Genomic DNA, 18,450 nt, shown 5'->3' with positions numbered 1-18,450 from the left:
CAGGGTCTTTGTCACTTGTACGTTGTGAATACAATTGGTACGTGACATATTTCTCACTAAATTTTATCAGTCCTTTAAATTGAAGTACAAAAATTTAAATTGTCCTTTATTGTGGGGAAAAGACACTGGTTTAGAGGTCATTACAGAGCACTTAAACAAAAACAGACAAAACCTCAAAACTCCACAGTCCTGAAGGAGTATAGGCATGACATCAGGAGTCACCATGGGAACTCAAAGGCTACAGATTCGGGTGTATTCTCATGTGGTGGAGTTCTAGAGTGGGGAATGACTGCAGAACTCCTCTTTGTAGAGGGGCTGTCTTGTGGCAGAAAAATACTGGAGCCTGCTGCTTAGAAAATGTATTTAATGAAGGCTAATTTTGGAGTTCTGGCTTTGTTTTGTGTAATGTTTAGTGAAGAAAGGGTGTAAAGATCTTCCAAGTGCAGACTATTGAGCTCTATGAGTTGCATGCAATTGGAGATTTGAGATACTGGGAGTGTTGTTAAGGTGACATAACAGGGGAGGTTTGGAATGCCTCTCAAGTACTGCATTTTACTTGATTTTTCTCAAAGTAGTATTTGCTGAGTGTACAGTTGCAAAACAAAGTTGGATTTGCTGTGTTTCTAGGGTGTAAAAGAGTACAGTTGGAATTAATGTTGAAAAACTTGTTTGAGGAAACAATTCAGAATTTGACAACAAAACGTTAAAATCAGGTTTAAAAGGTAACAGGCTTAGATCAAGCGGTTTGATAGCAACATGCGATGTTCTGAATCCTGAATGAAAGACATTTATATGGAGGTGCTGTAGGGCATCTGAGTTGTTAGTATGCTGTTATATATGAGAGGATTTACTGAAGGTCTACATTATTTGAAGTATAAAAAAAACGCCCAGATGTCAGACAGGATAATTCTGAAGCAGACGTAGCTGAGCGGTTAGGGAAGAGAGCCCTTGTCTTGGATGCTGACATGCGTGTTTTACTGGAGATGGTGTGTGTTTAGAGACACACTTGCACAAAGAGCACGTGGACAACCAGCCAGTTCTGGGGCAGTGTGGAGACTGTAAACAAGATCTCTGTTCTGAATGTTTTTAGAACCTGGTGATGACAGACTGGTTACAAGTCACTGTCTCCAGGTTTGCTCTTCTGGTCTCTTTTGTCCAATGATGCCTTTTATCTGGTTGCTTTTCCAGTTCCAGCTGTTAGGTTCCTTTCAAAGCGGTCTTAAAGCACACAGAAGGAGCAGCTCCTCTGACTTACTTGCTGACAAGCAAAGACAGGATGTGGGCAGAAGAGTTTTCTGTTTTGTTTTTTAGCACTAATTGTTGCTGTAGCACAGGCCAAGTAGCCAATAGTTAGCATGTGCACCTAAAATAGCACTAGAGGTCTGTGTTTGAGCACTTGAGTCACGTCGCAAGTACCAGAAGCTTGCTGTTTTTATTACAAAACCTTTTCTTTGCATGATTTCTAAATAGATAAGTCTTACTAAAGCTGTCAGTAATCATAATTATTTCTTCCTTTTTTTTTAACAATTGTCTTGTTAAAGTCTTAAGTGATAGGTGCATATTTCTAATAGCAAATTAAGCAATCTTGAAAACTATTTTCAGGATGAATAGTGACAACTTTGTAATACTGGATAATGTTCCTCCAGGAGGCATCTGTCACTGGGAAGATTTTTCTTCCAGCTGATGTCTACAAATGTCTTTTTAGATTTAGTGGTAAGAGTTAGAGTCAAATCAGAGTTGTTCTAAAATACTAGTTTAAGATGTAGTGAAACGAAGTATGCAGTAATATTGTAGACATGAAAGGAATGTAACTATTAAAAGCTTGTATTGGTACCATCCTTCAAGCAAAGCAAATAGAATTTGTTATGAGTTCTCTTCAGGAGTGAAAGGGAACTAGATTTTAAAGCGATCATCTCAGAGATGACATATCTTAATTATTTGTTCATATTTTAGAAAGACAAATCTTCTTCTCCAAAAGGAGATTTCTGCAATGTGTGGCTTTTTTTAAGTGAAGTGATAGTAATTGGAATTGTTTATAGTAATAGTCAGCTAGTGAATCACAGTCAGTAATTGATATGCCTGTGGCATCCCTGTCCCGAATGAAAGGCTTGATTCCTATAAATGGTTGTTTTAACATTGAAAGAGGAATTAGGACCATGTGGTTGGCAGAAAATGAGAAGTGGTTACTATTTTGAGATTTTATTATTTCTGTAGCAAATGTTTTTAGCAGCTATTTGGAAATTAGCATGTGGTTTTCTTGACATATAAAAGAAAAAGCCAAGTAATACTACTCAACCCAGTCAGGATGACTGTACTGTATCATGGTCTGTATATCAGACTTAAAGAGATGATTGTGGGAACCACTATCCTCGTAATCATATTTGCAGAACAGTTTTTGTTTTTTGATAGGTGTGTCTGAAATGAATGCAAGTCAGCTTTGCTGAAGGAATGAACTCCAAAGTTCTCTAAAGGAGATGCTTAATTTTGACAAATGGTTAATATTTCTGTAGTACTAATAACTTCAAGTAATCAGGAATGCTGTATTTCTACTGGGACATCAGATTGCCATTACAGAATTTAATTTTCATTTGAAAATCTTTGCCTGACGCTCATGAAGTTCTTGTCTACTCTTGAAGTTCTTGTTGGTTTCTGGTGGATGGGGTTTTGCTGGCTATTCTTCTGCTGGGGCATGTGATCCTGCTCTTTATTCACAAAACTGTCCCCTTTATGGTTTTGGGAATGAACTGTGGTTTTCTTTCCATTCAGTGTAGTCCAGTTTGTTAAGCTTTGCTGTGTTCTTCCTTCAAGAAACTCTAAATTTGGCATTATTGCGGTCAGAAGGTCAGTGAAACTGGAAGGACAAAGAAAAGTCGAGTTGCTGAGTTTTTGACTTCTGCTGAGCTGACATCTGCAGTATTATAAAATCCCATAGGCCTTAGTCTCTCATTATTTGCTTCAGTTAATTATGCATTCATCATGACTAAGACTCATTACTGCCAAGTTTCCTGAGATTCTGTGATGTTTTCTGAAGTAATTCAGTTGTCAGAAAAAGTCAGTGTAAAATTTGACTTCTCCATTCTGGCATGCTCTGGATAAACTGGAGTTGTCCATGATATAACTACATCAGGTTGTGTGAGTGTAGCAGCCTCTTGTGTTATATCTGTAAACTACAGTTCTACCAGGTGAAAACCATGTGCTTTATATGACTGCAAAAAACCTGATACAGTAAAATTGTGGGAGTGATGATTAACTTGAGCTGTGCAAGTGCACAGCTGCTATATAGGCAATGATAAAAGGTTCTCAACTTCCATTTCTTGCTGAAGTATTTGCATGAATATTTTGAAATGGTTACTGGAGCTTTCACAAATGCTCCAAATCCCTTCCAGACGACATCTGCTGTTGTTGGTACTGTAAGTAAATTATAACTTTGGAGTCACATTTACAGTAGTACTTAATTCATACCTGAAGACAAAGAAAAACAATAATTCAGAAGCATTTTCAAGTTAAAAGTGTGCTTATGTGTTTTGGTTTTTGCTTTTAAAGAAGGCCTATAAGCAGTTTTGTTCAGGTATTTCCAGTTTTTAGTTTAGGTGTCCATGGCCTCAGATCCAGTGAGTTGTGAGGCTAAGCATGTATTCTCAGTAGCAAACAAACAAATGTATTCAGTGTGTACATACATAATTTGCCACCACACCAACACAGGAGATGGCATTAATGCAAGCACAAACATCACCAATGACCTCATTCTGTTACCTTTTCTGGATGGCCAAGCTGAATGTCTGCAAACACGTGTGTGTGTGTATATATTACAAATCTTTCCAGTTACTGGGTTTAGGCACTTGTTGTGCCCTGGAGCTCTTCCATCCATTTGTGCCACATTGCCTCTTACACACATGCACATGCTCATCTGCCAGTCCCAAACACCACAGATTCTCCAGCAGCTCACCTTGGACCCCTCTTTGTTCCTCCAGCAGCCGCGTCCTTCAGCTGCCTCTCTTCCCATCCCAGTTCCAAGGCCACTCTGCTGGTTTGCTGGCCAGTCCAGCTTGGTACTCCGTGTGGTTACACCCAGACCTGCAGGAGCTCATGCCCTGCTTTGCTGGCACCACAGACCCACTGGCCCCTGTGACTCGTGGTCTGACTCCGTGTCCTATAGATACTGATGGACACCAAAGAGAGGCCCAAGAGAGAGTTGTAAAAGGAGATTAACAGTCTGACAAGATAGGCAGAGCACAGCTGGACGCACATACTCACCTACAGCCTGCTCACAGGTGACCTGTCCCTCTTGTCATCATAGCCCTGGCTTTTCCATGTTTGTTTCTCCTCAAGACACTGTGATTTTTCCCTTTCCTCACCTCTGGTTCCTCCCCTAAGGACTTCCATCCCCTCACAGGACTTGTGCCATCCCAAAGTCCCTTTCCTCTGAACTCCGTGGGAACTTTTGTAGCCCTGCAAGAGGCATGGTGGTGGTGGGAGTGTGGAGAGAGCTGATGGTAGCCCGGGTCAGCGTATTCACTTGTGTTTCCCCCATTTGTAAGTGCATCCCTGCTCCTCTCTGTGCAGAACAGCTTTCTATCACATAACCCAACGAGGTTAACTTTGATATGTGCAGGCAAATCATCTGTTTAATCATTTGCAAGCCCTGTGGAAAATTTAAGGTAGAAGGTACTGACTGACCACAGAGGTGTAAATTAAAGTGATACCATTGCAAAAGCAATACTTTGAAACATTACCTCAGAGTAGGGAGAATAATAAAATATTTGCATGAAGCTTTGTGAAACATTTTGATAACGGTATTAATGCTGTAGCCTTTTACATTGTAAACTTAAGTGTTGATTTTTATTTTCCTGGATGACTAGAGACATTTTGTTAAAATTTTTTTCTGGATTTAGTTTGTACTTGATTTGTATGTTTTGAAAGTTTTGATAAATCACCTCTTTTGGTTAGAACCATGAAAGGAGAGTTGATCTCTCATTTATATAAAGTAAGCATTGAAAATCTTAAGTTAGAGAGATTTATGGACAAAGTCACATCATTTTAGGTTGTGCTGAACACATGGATTTATGGTATGTGTGGAGACTGAGAAAAATTATGATCTGAATCCTTAAAGTCTAAAGCTTTTGGATATGCAGGATTTGGGGATTAAAAAGAAGAAAGTGAGGTAGATATCCTTTGCTTTCTTTGACAAGATAAAAGTAACTCAGTGTGCAAGTGGTAGTAAACAAGTTACATTTGAAAAAAATAGTGATTCCAGTGTGATGCTTCTGGAAGATTGCATCTGTGAAAGAATTTTGTGTCATGGTTCTGAGGAAGAGAAGCAGGAAACAGGAGTAGGTTTTACTCATTCTTCCCTCTTGAGAATTACAGGACTAAGTAATAAAATAACTTCTCAAAACATATTGTTGTATTTCACTGTACTGTTTTAAGAATCAAGCAAAGAAGCGTCAGGATTTATTCTTTCCTTAAACTGTATTTATTTAGTATCGTATAAGAAGAGGCTGCATAATAAATAAAAGTTGAGATTCTCAGGCTGTGAAAGAAAACATCATGATAATACAGTATTTAAATTATTTATGCTGTGATTATTGCAAGCTATTTTGATGCTTTTAGATATATTTCCAAAGATGAGAAACCAAAAAGTTTTAGTGGTAAAGTTGATTGATATTTTTGTTTTTTAATTTGACCTGGGATTTTTTTTTGTAGAGACTGAAGTAAATGCATAGCTCCAAGATGAGGTTTCAAGTGTCAGGAATGTAACTATCTTCTATTTTTACACTTGACCTCATTTCTATTTTCTTTTGCTAAAGGCAACAGGCGTATGTTGTTCTGTTGCTGCTGGAAGTGAGTTATTTAAATAGCTTGAAATGTTTATGTGCAATAAGTTTTTGAACTTTAGTACTGGCTGAAATAGTGAAAATTTTGTCATGGGCCACATTTTGCCTAGTCAGAGTTATATGAAGTGTGACTCGATCTGCTTGAGAACTATAACTTCTGTGGTGAAAGGTTAGAAAAATATGTTTCAGTTCTTGTACAAAACCTACTTTGTATTTAATTATAAAAAAAGATTCTTCCTCCCCATCCCCCAGTTGTTACTGGTGACTCTGTGAAGGTGATACTCAAAAGTAAAGGAGCATCATTTTACTTTGGTTTGTTATGTTCTGGTCACCCAAACTAAATTATTAACCATTTTCTTTCATGAAGAAAAACAAGTTTGGTTTTAAACATGTTGAGTATTTCAATTGTTCTTTATATATATATATATATATATCAAGGTGTCTTAGATGGAAAGTGATCACAATAATATTAAAATTTGCAGAAATGTTTGTGTCACTTTAATGCCTTTTGCCTTTTCAGGCTTAACAAAATTAGATATACCAGAACTAGTTCATTTTACACATCACTCTACAGCTCTCCTAATGCTTAGCATTTGCCTGTTATGGCTTATATGAACCTGCTCTCTTTTAAATATTCTTCTACAAAGCTGTGTATTGTGGCAATGAGTTTTGCAGCCTGGTCACTCTGTAGCCCACTAATTTGTGAAATGTGTGCACAGACATCAGTTTCTGATCTGCAAAACAGGTGCATGAGACTCAGTAAATATCAGACATCTGTATGTATTAAACAAGATTGATTCATATCCCTTGTGAACTCCTGATATTTTAGGCAGTGAACAAACCACTGTTACCTGGTACCTCCTGTCTCATGGGTCTGTTAGGCCCTTGAGAGAAGCTTTTCATCTTTCCCCTTTCTCCCAACCAGTCTGTGATAAAGCTCTTTGGCTAGTTTATGCTGGGCAAACTAAAAATAGTTGTGGCCTGGGAATGGACAGAGCTGTAGGCACACCTCTCAGGAGCTGAGACCTTTACAAAACGTGCTAGAAGAGGACTGCCAGCTTCTGCATGGACACTGGTATCAGAGGAAGGATAGGGGATCTTCTGCATGTTAGATGTTAGGTTAAACTGATATCCTTTGCTTAGGAGATCTGTAATGGAACTTTGAAAGGTCACTAAGTCATCTTAGGCTCCCCAGAGATGAGAGTATTTTATGCATTGTCTTAACAACTAAGCAACAGTAAATGTTTTGGACTGGTGTGGGTAGAGAAGGAATATTAATTATTTTGAAGTCTGCAATTGATGGTACACTATACAGACACAGAATCAGGGCAGAGCTAGTGTTCATTCAGTCATGAAGGTATACATATAACCTGTTGAGATGTAATCACCAGTTTGCCTATAGCAATTAATGAGTCTATGTTTGAAGAAGAAACTGCTCCTGAAGCTTAAGAGGCTCAGCTTTGCAAAAGTTTTTTGGTTGCTCAGATTTTAAGCAATTAGGAGAGCTCAGTCAGGATGTGGGGTTAGCTGCACATTAAAATTTCAGTCCAGGAAGTATGTAGGATTGTTTGTTTTGCTTTGTAATAAAAGGTAACGAATTTTCAAGTCTTTATCAACATATCTGAGAACAGGTCTGGCATACAGAACTGATGTATAGAAAAATGTTCCTTTCAGCATTCAGTCCTTGGTATGGTGTGAAGGGGGTAGGTAGAATTTCAGATGAGAAAAACAAATTAAGTACAAGAGAAAGCCCAGATCAAGAAAGGAATGTATCCTAGTTCAAAGAAGAGAGAAAAACAATCAAACACAAAAGCAACTAACAAAATTCGATGTTGTATTATTTTTTTTATTCAAGTTCATGTGAACTTTCTCAATTTAAAAAAAAAAAGTTCAGTAGCTACTCATCAAGTTAGTCCAAAATTATGCCCTTGGGCATCTACCAAGGTTAAATTCATTTGATCATATGCTTATATGCTTGTCACTGATCATACATTTGTGGAGTTCCAGAAGTTTCAGTACCTCTTCGGAGAGAAATGCAGTACCATGTCTGCTGTTCAGTGTGTTCAGGTGACTGGAGGTGGAGGAAGAGTGAGAGCAGGCGCATACCCAGAATCTTGTATAAACAGCTGTTGAAAGCTCAAACAGGAAGGTCAGGGCTTAAGCTTACATCAGACTTGACAAACATTTTCTGCCCAAGTAGGTCAGTGCAATTCAGGCTAAGTCAGTAGTTGTAGCTGTTTACATTCATTTGACTTAACGCTAATCCTGTGGTCTGTTCTTTGTTCCATTGCTGTATTGCAGAGAACCTCGAAGCATGCTTTGTGGAGTGCACTGCATTGGAGAGCTAACTCTACTTGGTTTTGTACTTCTTTCTGTTTAACTTGAAGAGCTTCTTGAAGTGACCCACTTAACAGTAGGTTGGGAGTGAATGCTTTTAAGTAAGATTAGTCTAGACTATAGACCTCAAAAATGTGCAGTGTTCTCAACAGAGTTTTCCTTAATGCACCAAGTAGGATCATATATCCTAAAAACAACAGGTTTTCTTCTTTCATAGCTGTTAGGAGTGACAAAACAAATAGCTGTGGATGAGAAGGCAGTTCCAGTAGTTGGTTTTAGACTTTTTACTGCCTTTAGTATCAGTTTAGCAGCAAGGTGTAGGTACAATTTTTGTTTTAATTGTTTGTGAAGATTTCATTCCAAAATACCTCTGTGTTCCACATTTTATTCTTATTTTTGTGGTCACCTACTACAGTTACTGCCAGCACATACTTCATATTTTGGTTTTCTCCAGTCTTTGCTGGGTGAAGGTAATATTAGAATTATTCTTTCCCTTTCATATCATAATCAATTATACTGTTTATTTTAAAGCTTCTGTTGAACTCTTAAGCTCAGCTCTGCAGTTTGAGGTTGAATTTCCTTGTGTGAGTTGCTGTTACAATACTTGGGAGAAAAAGGGAAACTAAACTGAAAATGGAGTCCTGTGGTTATAGGAGTCATTGGATGGGAGGACAGGTGCAGCATGATCTTGAGTTCATAACAGCTGCAGGGGTGTCATTAATTGAGTCTGGACAGAAAGAAATAAGTCTGATGCTTGATTGGTGGCCTGGGAAACTTTAAATCTCTGCTGATCAGAGCAATGTTGCTGGTTTTTGCTATGAGTAAACTGAAACTGTTAAATTGAATGAAGTGTTTCAGGTCCTTTGTGTGCATTCATGGCTAATTCCCTTCTATTGCCAGTCACAGAACATTCCTTTTTGGGGATATTGAACAGCTGAATCATAGTATTAATGTGCAGCTCAGTAATTTATTGCTGTTTTCTCCCTCTCACAGGTAAGAGGGAACATTCACCAAGCAAGATTGTGTTCTCTCTATGAGTTTAAAGTAATGTATCACACTCCTGATTCAGTGTCATGTTTCTCCAATCTGATGTGTTAGTGAAAATAGTTGTGAGGAGACTTCAAATACGGCTGATTCAATTTATTATTTTATTTTCTATTTTCCATCCTTTGAAACAAAGTGAGGATCAAGTTAGTTGGCTCAATTAGCTTGTATTTCTAAGTGGTTATCTATATGGAGTCAGGTTGTGTCAGTATTACAAGATACCACATTTTTTAGATATTTGACATCATACAGATATAGCAATGTTGATGAGGTTTTTTCTGGCAAATTAACTGGATACCTTGCTAGGACAGTATTTAAACTATTTAAGAGAGTGTGCAAGTCCTTAGTGGCCCAGGGAATTAACCTGAAGTGCAAATATATTTGTAGAAATTCTGAAACGTGCAAAACTTGTGTCCCTTTAAAAGCTGGCAAGGAAATCTTGGTAAACCTTCTACCTTGTTACTAACTGCTCAGCTAAGAGTTTTGCATATCTTATAAAATAGTGAAGAATTAAAATGCACTCAAATTGTTGTCACTTCTTAGGCACATAGCCAAAAAATGTGTTCAATTAATGTGAAAATGATTAAAAAAAAAATCAAAAGAACACCCAGAAATACTGAAATTGGTTACTAGGTAGGTCAGAAGCAGGTCAGAGGTGGTGTTACACAGTTGTGTGGATTGTTATGGAAATTGGAAAGTGTGTTTCCATCTCATTTTTATTTTAAATATAAGAAACTTCAAGATAGGGTTCCAACTTCTGAAAATAAATTCATGAGTAGTGTGGAACAAGAAACGAAGATTGTTTTAACTGTAGTTGGTTTTACTAAGTGAATGAACTTTATCAAGACTATATTGAAATGTTAACTCCTAAACGGTAATTTCTGTTGGCTTCTGTATTCCAAAGATTCCTGAGGCTAAAAGCAGTAGCTGCATTTTGTTATCTTGTCAAACCTTTCTCTGTCTTGTGAAATTGCTGCACCTCTTATAGGCATCAGAATGCTGCTGCTTGTGCTCTTTGTGAACTGCGTGTTTTTCAGTTTTAATATCAGGGAGCTTCACAGGATGTTTTTGGTGAGCATTCAGCTGTGTAGAAAGTTTTATCATAGTATGCTCTTCTTTTTATCTTGGTCCTGGGTCAACTGTCACAAGGAAGATTTGAGTAACTTTCGCTTTTTCTCCAGCTGTGTGCTAAAATGGCTTCTGAGATGTTTTCTTTTGTGCGTTTAAAATATCTATCATCTCTGTTAGTAGTAGTTTTACTTTGATAAGCAACAGCTTACGAATATAAAAGCATTGCAGGAAAGTGAACTATCAAAAAGTATTTCTCTGCAGCACAAGAGGCCACTTCTCATGAAAAGATCTATTTCTTTCACTTCCTAGGGCATTTTTGTTTTTGAAAAAAATACTTTCCATTTGACCAGTATTTTTGCCTACCTGTAGCTGTAGAGTCCAGAGTAGAGGACTACAGTTGATTAATGAAAGCAAACCTAAACAAGATACTTAAAAAGCAAACACCATCACTGTCATCTGCTTAATATCACCTTCTTCAGACAGGGGCAGTATATCCAGAATGAGATGTAACCTTCAACTGCACTGCCAAATAGCTACACTGCTCTGCTGTGTCTCATTTTGAGAGGAGGGACTCTCCATTTCTTGTCTCCCCTACTTCCCACAATGTCACGGTGTCAACCACGCCTTTTCTGTTCTTGGCTTTGAGATTTTGTGTGATAGCTATTACTGAAGTTGAGACACTTGGTGGGTGTCATCAGTAGAAAGTCTTGTGATACTGCAGTAACTTGAGCTGTCATGTAATGCCACGAATACAAAATTACCAAATACCTAAAAAATTCTGTTTCAGTGTTGTGAGTATTGAAAATTAGAAAAATGTTATTTACAGGAAGTAAATATTATGTGAAAGTAGCGAAGACACTTGTTGATGGAAATGCTAATAAAGCTTTACGTTTTCTTATCTGTGGGCTCTGCACATCTGCTGGCGCAGTGCTGATGGCGAGCCGAGTTCTCCATCTGCTGGTGCGAGGTGGAAGGGCTGGAAGCGGCAGTCCCATTTCTCAAATGTAGTAGTTGAATTTAGTCTTCAGAAAACTCAGTTCTTACCTTTGTGTTTTTAGTTAAAATTACTTCCAAGTATATCTCACTATAATAATGAACTTTTTAGTATGAAAGATGGCAAAAACTATTGCATTAGTCACTGTAGATTATTTAACTGAAGTATCATTTGATTAATTGGACCTTGAGGTGTGATGCAAGTGCAGACAAATGAGTAGGGCTGGAATATTTTTATAAACTACACTTTACAAAAGTCTCTCTCAGGTTTCATATTTTCTGTCTTAAGTTGTCCTGTAATTTTTTCACAAGTAGAAAGAAATAATTCCTGTGCAGTTGAACACACACAGGCCTACTTATCCTGCTGTGGAACACTAGGGTGTTCAGAAGTCTATTTTTTTACTTTAATGGAAGATGTTTTTGCTGGATAATTGCACCTGGTGACGCTTTACCTCTTTCCGTTCCTGAATGTCAATGGGAATTGGTTTTGCTTCAGAGGGAAACACACAGCTGGATGGTGAACAGTCATCGTTTCACCTCTGATTTACCAGGGCTTTAGCAGCCCTGAACATTCCACCCCTCTCCCCAGTAAACTCCCCCCAGTTTATATGACACCCTATGGGATGGAATATCCCTTTGGACAGTTCAGGTCAGCTGTTCTGGCCATGCTCTCTCCTGGCTCCTTGTGCAGCCTTGCTCATTGGCAGAGTGTGGGAAATGGAAAAGTCCTTGGCTTAGGGTAAACACTACTGAGCAACAACTAAAACCTTCAATGTGTTATTTTGATACTGTGTACCCTATTCACCTAGAAGTGGTGCATTAAACTTCCTGTTTTCCTGTCTCCTAGTCTTCTGTTGCTATTTTACTGGGAATTCATGCAACATGAAAAATGTTAACATTTGGATTTTGAGTTTAGTAATTAATAATGAAGTAACTGTAGATAAAACACAGATCTGAAGGACTTATTTTGAAGTTAATATGACTTATCACAATGTGCTGTGTAGAATTACACTTAGGACTTGGCAAGCTGTTGAAAACTTCTAGGTACTTAGGAATTTTTATTCCTCTAGTGAATATGGCAGGTGTTAGGAGGTGCTCAGTTACTTGGTGGGCTTTCCTGTTTTGATTCCAGAGCAGAGCAATGTGCCATTGTATCTGCACTAGTGTTCTGTTTCAGCTCAAAAGTGAACATCTGAAAAGCATCTCCATCACCCCTTACTGGACTTTGTTTCCCCCCATGGGGTGATCTTACAGCATAGAAACCCAAATTCTTTCAAAATTAGCTAAGGTGGTACATACTCCAACTGCTGTTGGGCATTTAGTTCTCAGGATGGGATTAGAGCTTGCCCAAAGGCAGTTGCTGTCCCATCTGTGCCCCCTCAAATATGTAACATGGGTTATGGGTTCTTAGCCCTGCAGTGTTTGCAGTGTCTAGCAAGCAATTCAGCATAAGGGTTTGCAGAATGTAGACAGCCCATGTTAATGTATTAAGCCGGTGTTCCTCAGCTTTGAGGTAAAATGTGAGGGGCAGAATTTTGATTAAATACTAGCTGTCCTGACTCATAGTTCTGCTTCACAAAGTTACCCAGTACTAACAATATTTCATCACCTGCTAATAGTTGTTAATTTCTTTGCCTTTTGAAACTCAAGTTATGTAAATATATCTGTTTTGCAGGATTCACTTGTGATGTCCTTCTGAAAAAACAACTGAGACTCCATTACCTACATACACTTTTGGAAAAACGCTCCTCCTAATGTATTTTGCAAACTAATTGAATTACCATAGAAGTTCAGCATGGGAGGAGCTGTGAGTGCTGGAGAAGACAACGATGACTTAATTGATAACTTGAAAGAAGCTCAGTATATTCGCACCGAGAGTGTGGAGCAAGCCTTCAGAGCGATTGATCGTGGTGATTATTATCTGGAAGGATACAGGGACAATGCTTATAAAGACTTGGCCTGGAAGCATGGAAATATACACTTGTCAGCACCTTGCATTTATTCTGAAGTCATGGAAGCACTGAAACTTCAGCCTGGATTGTCTTTTCTAAATCTGGGTAGTGGAACCGGATACTTGAGTACAATGGTGGGATTAATATTAGGTAATTATTAATATTAGGTAACCTGAATGTTTTTATTCAAATATGGTGGGTTTGCATATTTTAGAAGATTATGCAAGCCCTGTAAAACCTTACTTTTACTTCTTTAACAATGACAGTACCATACTTAAGACTGGCTCTTTGAGATGTGTTGTTCAAATATTGTTGGTTATCTGCAAGCAGTTCACTGGTGCTGTAGTTTGGTGACATTTCGTGGGGTGTTTTGAAAGAGGCAATTCTTCCTGCATTCTGTAGTCTAAAATTCTCATTTGAAAGAAAACAATCCTTATTTTTGTTTAAAAGGGAAAGTTAGAGTGGAACAATTTTTGAAGACTAAAATTTTCATCTGCATTTGCACTCTATTCGTGCCCTTACTGTAGGTTACTGTTTTGATCTTCAGTTTATGGAAAGGAAAATCTAAATCTAAATTGTAAAGGCTAATTTCTCTTGAAGAAATTTAAATGAAAAGTAAATTTGTATCAGTATGCAAACAGTTATTTTGAAATACATTTAATCATTTTTTTAGTGGGAGAATTTTGGGATGTAGACTGATGAGACTTTTTAATCGCATCTGTAGGTTTTCAAAAGAGTTGAACACACTAGCACTGTTTTTTCTTGTTTTCAAATACATTTCCTATATGAAAAAAGATGGAATTAAATATTGTTGCCTAAATTAAATTTTAAAACCTGGAGAGAAAAATGCATTAAAGTTCCTTTTGCAAAACATGTAGATTACAGAACACATACACCAACAACTAATTTTTTTACAAATTAATTTCACATTAAAATAACTACAGCTGTATTATGTAGTGTAGTTTTCATAGATACAGTTTTTTTGACCACATTACGTGCCATTTTTCTTTGGTTGCAGAAAACTTGCTGACAGGTAATATACAGATTTTGCTTATATTTATTTATGCACAAAACTAAGGTGTCAAGAGTTGGTTTTTTATTTTTCCATTAATTTCGTTACTTTTTGTCATCAGTTCTTATTTATTGGAAAGAAGAAATTATGGCTAATAGTACATAACAAACGTCATTTGTTGGTATCTGCAGTATCTTTTGTTCTAGTTAATACTAAAAAATACAAGAGATTCCACTGTGTTGTGGAAACAGGAATTGTGTTCATTCACAGGTAAAAATAAGATAAAGCTATCTACTCTCTTAGACTGTTGCTTTTCCCTATTTGGGAGTGTTCCTAATTGAGAGTAGTTATTTTAATTTAGATTGTAATATTTTAAGTTTGGTATTAAAACTCTTAGTAAATATTGCAGCATTTTTTTCTCTGAAGTGTTTTTTCAGGGTAGTGACTAATGGTACTTGTTTATTTCTGTTTTGTGGAAAGCTTTGTTACGTCACTATTCTTTCTTAGCTACTGTGTTAAAAAAAGAAATTTACATTTATTGCCCGTAATTGTCTATATTGCACTTAACCAATTGCAAGTGGCTGTTGAATGCTCCTGGGTTTGACCTCTCCATATCAAGCAGAATTCCTGTCCTTCAGAATAATATATGCAGAGTTGAGGAAATAAAACAGGAAAAGACCGGTCTTCTATAGGGGGTGAGATTGGCTGACAGCCTGTGAGGAGCACAGTTACCCTGCAGATGTTCCCAAAAAGGCAGCTCAGGTGCTGATAGTCACTAACAGGGCTCCTGCAGCCTGGAGTAGCAACTGCCCAGCTACTTAGAGAAGTAGATTTTCCGTGTTTCCAGAGTGATGTATGCTGTCACCAAAGTCTTAGTGCTGTAATGTGTTTTAAGTTCTAGCCTGAGGCGTGGAAGGTGTAAATGCAATTTGTGCCTTTATTTTCTTACTATACTCCTTCTGATAAAATTAGTTACGTATAATAATTCTACTTCAGTGTTTGTTTTAAATCGGGAACAGTTGCTTTAACACAGAAAAATAAACAGATGTAATTTTCTGACAAATAAACCATGTTCATTTTTAAAAGGTCAGGTTTGTTCCAAACAAATTTCAGCATATACTGCACTGAGGAGCAGAATCATGTGGGTTTTGACAGTAGTTGGGTATCTTTCAATTTGACAGTGTAGTGAGCAATGTTTCTGCCACATTGGTTAAATTATCAAATAATCTGAAATCAGCGATCATTTCTAAGTATAGCAACATGCTTAAAAGACCCCACACCAATCCACAGAGATTAAATTAACTGTTGCTGATACTGTTAAAATGTAAACGAAGTTCCAGCTAGGTGGTGGAAATGCTAGCTCATTATGCTGAAAGAGGCCAGTGGAGAAGTTGGTTTCACATTTTTATAATAGCTGACTCTGCTTACATGTCCAGCTGTGACATTCCCAGTGAAAGAAGAGCACACATTTCTCATCTTTCCATTTAAATTATGGATACTGTGGTATATAATGATGTGGTAGTGTTTTGCATTCATAGTTTTAATTTCAAGATGTTGGAGCAACTGAAATTTGCAGGATGTTTTAGTTGTTTTTAAAGTTAGGTGCTTGAAGGAATGTACATGTGAATTTTTGGACAGATGATGTTCATGCATTTTGAATTTACTTTGAGGTTAAAGGAATTTTGATTAATTTTTAAGTAAAGAAAACATACCTTGAATGCTGCTGTATGCTGTAGAGCTGTTAGAAACATCATAGCCTATTATGGTACAAGAGAATATTAAACAGCTAGAAAGGAATTGCCTATTCCAATGCTTGTCTTAAAGTGACCAATAATAAAATGAATTTACAGTAAAAATGTCAGCAGGAGGTACATGTTTTCACAAGTTCTAAGAAGATCTCTTGGATGATAGCTACCTCTTGCCTGCAATCAGTGAGGTCTTACGAGCACTGCCGGTGGTAACCTAGTGGATTGGTTTTATTTCACCCAGTAGGAAATGTTCTAAACTATGTTAAGAGTTGCAATTATTGATCAGCTTAATGGTACATAGCTATATGCTATATTTTTCTTGCAGTAAAACACAACCTCTCTTATTAACCCTAGTCTGTTTTGTTAATCTGTGTCCTAGAAAAGACAAATTGAATTCTGTTTCACTGGAGTAACATCATGGAGCTAAATATTTAGGAAAGATTTAGAATGCAGTAGAGGATATAAAAATAAGTTTTGTCTAATCTTATTGATGTTTACTTTTCTTCTTCCCCTTCCCTCTCCCTTTTCCAATTCTATGCTCCAATGACTAAAGACCCTGGGCTATGAGTGCATGTTAAATTTAGAATCCTCACAGCAAATGTGACTGTCTGATTCAGATTCCTTCCTGATGTGGATAATCCTCATAATACTGTCTCATGATTTCTTCTTGTTCCTGAAATATAGCATTAACTTTTGGCACACAGTATGACTTGGAATTATACTTTGGTTTGATCACAGGAAAGCAATGCAACTGTGATGGGATTGTGATGAGTGAACATAATGTGTGGGCAGTTTCACTGTTCTAGATGGAAATTAACTATTATATATAACTAAATCAGCAACAAATTTCTGATTTTGCAACCTGCAAAATAGAAGAGCATATAGGGCTAAAGTATATAATCCTCAGTCTCTAAATTGTGAGAAGATTAAAAGTTTGCCGTAAGAAAGCTTCAAAATTTAAATACAAAATACAGACTAAATTATAATTTTTATTTGTTGTAGTCCAAGTAAATAATGTGTTGAAAAAGAGTTTGCTCAGACTGACTTCATCATAGTCAACATTTACTGCATGCTTACAAAGAAAATTCATTCTGTATTCGTTTTGCTGTAGTTCTGTCCATGTTCTTTTATGGAACCTTTGGCCTTTTACCTTCCTCTTAAGCAGCAGTAATGCAGATGCAAAAAGTAATTTTGTCTAGCAGTGTTTGGAGACTTCGGTTTTACGTGTTTTTAATGTTTTCACGGTATAGTGCTGTTCCATTCAGTTTTGCTGTGCTTAGAAAAGAAACACCACAAAAGACACCGTGCTATTTTTATTTACAGGACCTTTCGGGATAAATCATGGAATAGAGCTTCATTCAGATGTGGTAGAATATGCCAAGGAAAAGTTGGAGAGCTTCATAAAATACAGTGATAGCTTTGATAAGTAAGTATCTAATTTGTCTAGCTTGCTTTGCAATAACATTTCTGGTTTTAAACTCAGTGTGTCATTGCTTATGAGCTTAGGGAGGGGAGAAGAATGGCATCACACAACCAAAACCTAAGACTTCCAGTTTGTGGCTCTCCTTCATGAGGTAAGTTGAGGCTTAAGAAAACACTCTTTGGAAGTATGGGAGTATTTCTGCTGTGCAGTGCTTAGTAAAATGGATTTCCCTGCATTTTGGCAATGTGTATACATACATGGGCACACATATGTATGTGCATGTACATGCATATATACATTTAGGAGAGTGCCATGATATGTGGGTGTCTTTGCATGTATAGAGCAATTTTTATCCATTAAGTCAGTTTTTATTATGTAATTGTGCATCATCTTTCTCTACAGTATTAACGTTTTTTCTAATCTACCCCTGTTGATCTGGACGCGAACAAATTTTTCTGATTGTCCTTGTGTTTACTCCCTGAAGAGAAGGATTTAAGAGTAGTCATCTCTGCTTGTAACACTACTCATTTGTACTTCTGGATGTATCTCTGGGTTACAGGGCTTTGAATCTGATTGCTTCTACCTACTCAACAATTTTTTATTATTTTAAGTTGGCCTGTAAGAGTGTTGGGCATCTCTGCCTCTGTGGAAGGGAAAGCAAGGTTCTGGCTAGGGCTATTCTTTGTAAAGACTTCTTTCCTTGCAGGCAATAAATTTTCCAACAGTGATTATAAGGTAGCATCTGGAAACGCAGAAAAGCTTTTGACTTGGGAGGAGTAGCCTAAAAAATTGCACATTCTATACCTCTTTCTTGCCTAGTGGGCAGTAAAGAAAATTCTTGCTATCTTTTTACCTGTGTAATGTGCTTTATAACTGCCACATTCTTGATTGTTGGCTGAAGCTCAATCCAGTTTTTTTCATACCCCTAACTTCAGGAGCCTGTCTGACCACAAGTCTTTCTCTTCATGTTCCTAAGTAACAGATACCTGTGTCTGAAAGTCAGTTTTGGAGTTCTGATACTGGTTAGATTATTTTA

General features: G+C 37.3%; 1 protein-coding gene across 3 annotated transcripts in view; it reads left to right on the top strand.

Moving 5' to 3' along the window:
• PCMTD1 (protein-L-isoaspartate (D-aspartate) O-methyltransferase domain containing 1) overlaps positions 1-18,450 on the top strand; it is a 40,896-nt gene that overhangs the window by 4,410 nt on the left and 18,036 nt on the right. For all 3 annotated transcript variants that reach the window (XM_069004729.1, XM_069004731.1, XM_069004730.1), the window contains exons 2-3: positions 12,955-13,381; positions 17,315-17,417. In XM_069004729.1, the coding sequence (XP_068860830.1) occupies positions 13,075-13,381; positions 17,315-17,417 (410 nt within the window). In that variant the 5' untranslated portion in view covers positions 12,955-13,074. The remainder of the gene's footprint in view (positions 1-12,954; positions 13,382-17,314; positions 17,418-18,450) is intronic.

The sequence above is a fragment of the Aphelocoma coerulescens genome, chromosome 2, assembly GCF_041296385.1.
Source record: "Aphelocoma coerulescens isolate FSJ_1873_10779 chromosome 2, UR_Acoe_1.0, whole genome shotgun sequence".
Lineage (NCBI taxonomy): Eukaryota > Metazoa > Chordata > Aves > Passeriformes > Corvidae > Aphelocoma > Aphelocoma coerulescens.
This window is presented reverse-complemented; position numbering and strand designations above follow the sequence as displayed.